Source organism: Limulus polyphemus, unplaced genomic scaffold (genome assembly GCF_000517525.1).
Source record: "Limulus polyphemus unplaced genomic scaffold, Limulus_polyphemus-2.1.2 Scaffold1989, whole genome shotgun sequence".
Lineage (NCBI taxonomy): Eukaryota > Metazoa > Arthropoda > Merostomata > Xiphosura > Limulidae > Limulus > Limulus polyphemus.
The window spans coordinates 182522-188462 of NW_013667599.1; the positions used below are offsets into that span (position 1 = coordinate 182522).

The 5941-nt window shown below is 36.2% G+C and overlaps 1 protein-coding gene across 1 annotated transcript in view; it reads left to right on the forward strand.

The window, feature by feature from the left end:
- The window catches only part of LOC111087301, a 27906-nt gene that overhangs the window by 3762 nt on the left and 18203 nt on the right, over nucleotides 1-5941 (forward strand). The window contains exon 2 of the mRNA XM_022393505.1: nucleotides 4538-4729. Within this exon, the coding sequence (XP_022249213.1) occupies nucleotides 4538-4729 (192 nt within the window). The remainder of the gene's footprint in view (nucleotides 1-4537; nucleotides 4730-5941) is intronic.

A 5941-nucleotide genomic window follows, 5' to 3' on the forward strand; every position in this document is an offset into this window, starting at 1 on the left:
GTAATTCAGATTTGTTGTCTGCTGCATTGATAAATTATCTACAGAAGGTATAAATACGGTTTACTGTTTTGTTTCTATGTTGTTCATGATAAATTATCTACTGTAAAACATTTAATACAGAACGTTGTGTTTTTCTTTTTAGAATACGATACATCGTAATATTCTTCCATTTTATGTATTTTTTATCTACAAATTAAGAAATCTAAGATTAGATTTTGGACCATACTAAATCCAGCTTATGTTGTTTGTTACTAAGTGTAACCTTTTATAGCTTGACTTTAAGATGGATCATCGACGGCCTTGTGTGTGGGGAACACCACTAAGTATAACCTTTTATAGCTTGACTAGTCGATGATCCATCTTGGCCTTGTCTGTGGGGAACACCACTAAGTATAACCTTTTATAGCTTGACTTGTCGATGATCCATCTTGGCCTTGTGTGTGGGGAACACCTTTGCTTCATATGTAATCTGTTCGAAAGTATCTTTAACAGCGAGGGTTTCCAACTGACGAAACAATACATTGTATTCTGTATAAATAGAAACGTATATTTAGTTAGCTGTGCTGATGGCCAGTTACGTTGTGAAAACATGGCTGACGAAGAAGGATCTTTGGAAACTTGGGAGAGAGAGGAGGTTAATATAAGTCCAACCAAATTAGATTCGTCAGGTAGGGCCTAGAAAAAAAACAAAAACTTCTGTTACACATAGTGTTCCCCAGCCTCGCCTCAGGTCCTCCAGGGCATGACAATCTGGCCACCTGCTGACGCCCGTTGACATTTTCAGTTTTTTAACCTGTCGACCTGCGCCGATGGCGAACTCGGTTCACCTCCAGACAAGCTGAAAGAAAATATGATCGACAAGTGAACGTGGTCGATATACAAGAGTCAGTCTTCAGATCTGGCTCACCACCACGTGACGAAAAGAGGGCCAACGGACACGCTAAACTCGTGACAAGTTTAAAACACAATACGAAAAAGTTACGTGATCCAGTCTGTTGGGGGAAAGTGTTACATGGTCCAGTCTGTTGAGGGAGGAAAGTAGTTTCCAGAAACTAAGCTGTACCCGTAGAAGACCAAAGACCTTTGTGTAAATGTATGACCTTTATTCTTGTTACTACAGTCTAGACCAAGGACCTTTGTGCAATGTATGACATTTATTCTTGTTACTACAGTCTTGGCGTGTTTCAGGTTAGTGGATACACTTACACAGTTTCAGCTGGAATACCAAGTGATTCAACCACCACCTCAATCAGGCTGGAATTGTCTAAGCCAATAGTTAGGACAGTCGGTTGACCAAGAAATTAACAACTAAAGGGCGTTGCGGCCCTTACACCCCGAGCTACCAGGTAGGTCGGGGTGTATGCGCACACGTGTATTTATACATACATTTAAATTCACTAGGTTTTGAAAGTTTGGACAACTGATATTAGTAGATGTTATGCCTTTAAACCGACAGTTTCACGAACTAGAGATGATTTCTAGGAATTCAATAACATCTAAAAGCCGAACGTGAGTTGTGAACTTTACATTTTGAGTTTTATTTTAATAAAGTGAATTCGTAATGTTCACCTAATTTTTTTCTTTAATTTCTATTCGTACAACTTTTATGTAGGTTTAAAAGTAGGAGATTAGGCAAAGTGTGTGTCTAAGCTTCTTTTGCCCTAATTAGTGATTGTTCTGTGTGATTCCCTTAGGGTATCGGGTGTGCTTTCTTGTATGAAAGATGTTGCTGTAAATTAGAATACACTAAGTGAAGGTGGCCACTGATATTTTCCACTGGCAGGTCAAATGATACCTTGAGGTATATAATTCGTATATTTCTCTTAGAACGACCGACAGTGACGTGTGTAGCGCATGTGGTCTGAGCAGGATAGCATTGTAGAACTGTGTATATACTCGTATAACGTTGTGTTTTCTCTGACAGAGATAAAAATGTTGTCTTTTATCCTGCACACTAACCCATTTTCTTTTTTTGTTTGAATATTACTTTTCGCTTTGTTCACATTGTTTGTGGTCTTTTTTTTTTTAAATGTTAGATAATTCAGTTTAATTCTGCGATCCAATTTCTGCTCTAACCTCTTGTTGTGAGCGAATTCTACTGATTCCCTTGATTTCTTGAATTCGGTTGGTTTGTCACTGAGTTGTTTTCACTTTTGTCCATACTGCACTGATAAAAATATATCGGATAGTTTAAATACAGAATGTTTAATCTTCATTGCTTTGTTGTCTATACCATAATGATAAAATTACTAGTAAAATATCCGAAGAGAGGTTAAATAAGGAATGGTTAAGGGCAAGTCAGACTTAACTGAGAAGCTACAGGCTTGAACATAAAGATAGCTAGTGGTCAAGAACCATTGATTTTTACACTGAAGTTGGGTTTGAAAAACGAAGGCCAAGTTAACTCGGCCCCTAATAGTTCAGAACTTAAGTAACAGTGTAAGGTTAAATGTCACACCTACTCAGGCTATGACCCAACATTTTCTATAAAAATCAGTTACGTTAGTTGTATTGAAACTGGCGTCTGTCTCAGTTTGTTCTAAGCACCTGTGGGGTACTGCGCAAACTCCCCTGACTATGTTACAAAGAGTCTGTGTTTGTGCTTTAAAACAATATTCATTCCACATTCCATTTTAGCTCTCTCTACTTTTTTTTTATAACTTATTTATTGGGGATTGGAAAATCCAAAGTTTAAGCCGCGATATTACACAGATCATACACACTTCATTTTTAGCTGTGGGGTATTATAATTGCGACAGCCAATCTTGCAGTTTCGCTAAACGTACAGAGTATCAGATTACGATGATTCTTGTTTTGGAAAATATAGGTCAAATGCAATATAGCCGCCGACATGACTAATTTGAGCCAAAAATTCGGTTTTTCTCACCATTCAATTGATCAGCTAATGTTTTCAGTGCTAACATTTATCCTTGTTGAATGAAATGTCTAGATTTTCAGGTACAACATTATATTATTTTTACTAAGGTACCAAGAAGAAATCATTTTCTGTGGATAAAGAAATAAAAGAGTGGGTTATAATCGTAATTGTTCGCAGTTTCTTACGCTTGTGATATGTTTGGTCTTTAAAGAAAAAACAGGGTGTTAGTTATATTTAAATAATGAAATTTCACTTTCTAAAGTGCTGAATTGTACCTGATTTTAATCATTCTTTAATATTTGTGGTCAGTGTTGTTGTTGAACGTGCAATATTACAAATAAATAATTACATACAAATATACTAATGATAAGTCGTATGGATCTTGGAAACAAACAGTTGATGTGTTGTGTTTTATAAGTAATGACTTGCTCCATTTTTCTTTAACATTAGCTTCATTCAGAAAATTGATTATAATGTTTTGAATACTTTCGAATATTATTGTTAATTTTTACACATAATTAAGTGATTTTGCATTGTTATCTATATGAACTGGCTGATCCTTGTGAGATATTATTGGAATTATGGCCGAAAATGTCGTTAGTAGTAGTGGAACTCGACGAATAATTAATTCAGTGCGTTCTAATCACAAATTTATAAGGTACTTTTTCATTCTGAACCATGTGGATAACTTACGTTTAATCAGAAAATATTAATAACGTACACATTTGCTGCTTATGTGAGCACTGGATTTTATTTTTGTAAACAGGTTATTTGTAGTTGTAAATATGAACCTATGAAAGACTCCATCCTTATTGTGAACTTAGTCTGTGTTGACATAATATTAAAAATGGAATGATAATATCCCATCACAATTAATTTGGTATTTTTGGTCTGAATTATTGACATGAATTATGTAAGCATATTTGTGAGTTGGACATTTTCTTTTCATGACCTTTATCAAGTGGACACTGACTTATTGTTTGTTTGCTCCCATTTATTTTAATTGATGCACGTTCAAAGATATGGGTGGGAGAGTCCAGACCCCTCTGTAAAACTCCCCAGAGGAGGGATAAGGTAAATGCTAGGTTTGGTGACAGTCAGTCCAGCGGTTCCCCAGTTATAAGTGGAGACGCACACTTTTGTCAAATAATGGCTTAGATAAGTTGTTTGAAAAGTGGCGTAGTTTTTTGTTTATTTTTTTCTGACTTGTGTGGCCCTTCCAGAAGAAGTTAAGATGGTAACGATAATGAAGTTAACCTCAGTTTTGTTTTAAACCTCTATGGCCCTTCAGAAGAAGTTAGGATTGTAACGATAGTGAAGTTAACCTCTAGTTTTGTTTTAAACCTCTATGGCCCTTCCAGAAGAAGTTAGGATTGTAACGATAGTGAAGTTAACCTCTAGTTTTGTTTTAAACCTCTATGGCCCTTCAAGAAGAAGTTAGGATGGTAACGATAGTGAAGTTAACCTCAAGTTTTGTTTTAAACCTCCAGTAATACCCGTGCTAGCGTTTATTATAACCGTTATTGGTGTTCATTAGATACATCTTGGTAACTTTGATTTCGTTTTGAAAGCTAAGAGCAACTTTTTTTGTGGACGTGTTTTGTTTTTATAATAGTAATCATAGTGTATGTATGTATGTATGTATTATTGAATCTACAGCAAAACTGCTTGAAAGACATGGACGTCGCTTTAATTCGAAACCTGTCCGACCGGAACGGGAACAACTTGTGGCACGTGTGTTGCAACCAAAACCACCTCCACTGCCTTCAGTGGCTTTGTAATCACGACGATAATGAGGCTCTGAAAGATGAGAACAAGAATGGGTTCACACCCATTATTTTGGCCATTAGGGTAAGTTATGTATTTTCGTGACCTCAAGTGGTCAGTAGCTTATACCAGAAAAAAAATAAAATAAAACACTGAGTCGGTTAACTAAAAACAAATATTATTTGTTTGTCTTTTCCAGAATTTTCGCTCAAAGCTATAAGAGAGTTATCAGCGCATAACAACCCTTAATTTTGAACTGATAAATTAGGGGGGAAAGCAGCTAGTCAATAGCACCCACCGCCAACTCTTGTCTGCCCGAATAGTGGAATTTGACTGTCACTCTTTAAACGCGCTCACGACTCAAAAAGTGCGAAGTGAGTATTTTGCGGCGACGGGACTCGAATGTAGAATTCGACACTACCAGGAGATGGTGATATTCTATTTGAAACACTCAGATTTTTTTCCTACGGAGGAGCAGATTTTAAATGGCAACCTTCCATTTTTGTTTTGTTTTTTTGGCTATAAAATAACAGTTATAAAATCTGATATCAAACACAAGCTTCACATCGTTTTCGTGAAGACATTATTAAAGTATATTGGGTGTACATACGAATGAACAGACGTACAGAAACCGAGTTTTACACCAGCTACATATTTTTGGATATTCGCATGTTAGTATAATGGCCTTTAACCTCTTTTTATCAGCGAATAAAAAGTTACATTTTTACAGCACGAGCTTGGAGCGTCCTAATAATGGCACCTCGGAACGAGTTTTGTTTTTCACCATGTTGTTATTGGACAAACCAGATTCTCCGTGTCATATTAATTGTTGTTTGGTTAAACCAATAGTGAGATACCTACAGAACTTTTCCCTATTGGCTTGTAATATTTTCAGAACTCTAAATATCTGTAAAGTTTCCCGTGTAAAGTAAACTACAAATTTTGTTGTTGTACAGCGCTAACATAACGGGATAATGATTATAACTTGAAATTCGCCATTCAAAATATCCAAAAAAATGAAAACGGTGAGACTTGTAAATTTATAAATGATTGTTAGATTTTTATTTAATTTGATACGATTTAACAATATTATCAATTTTTAGATTGGAATACCCAAATTTTCTGCGACAAGGAATCGGCTGGTTTATCCATTTAAGATGTGTTGAAAGAGCCCCCCAGTAGTGGCACAGCGGTATGTCTGCGGACTTACAACGTTAGAATCCGGGTTTCGATACCCGTGGTGGGTAGCTTTGTGCTTAACTTCAAACAAAATTATTGCCCCCCCCCCAGTGGCAC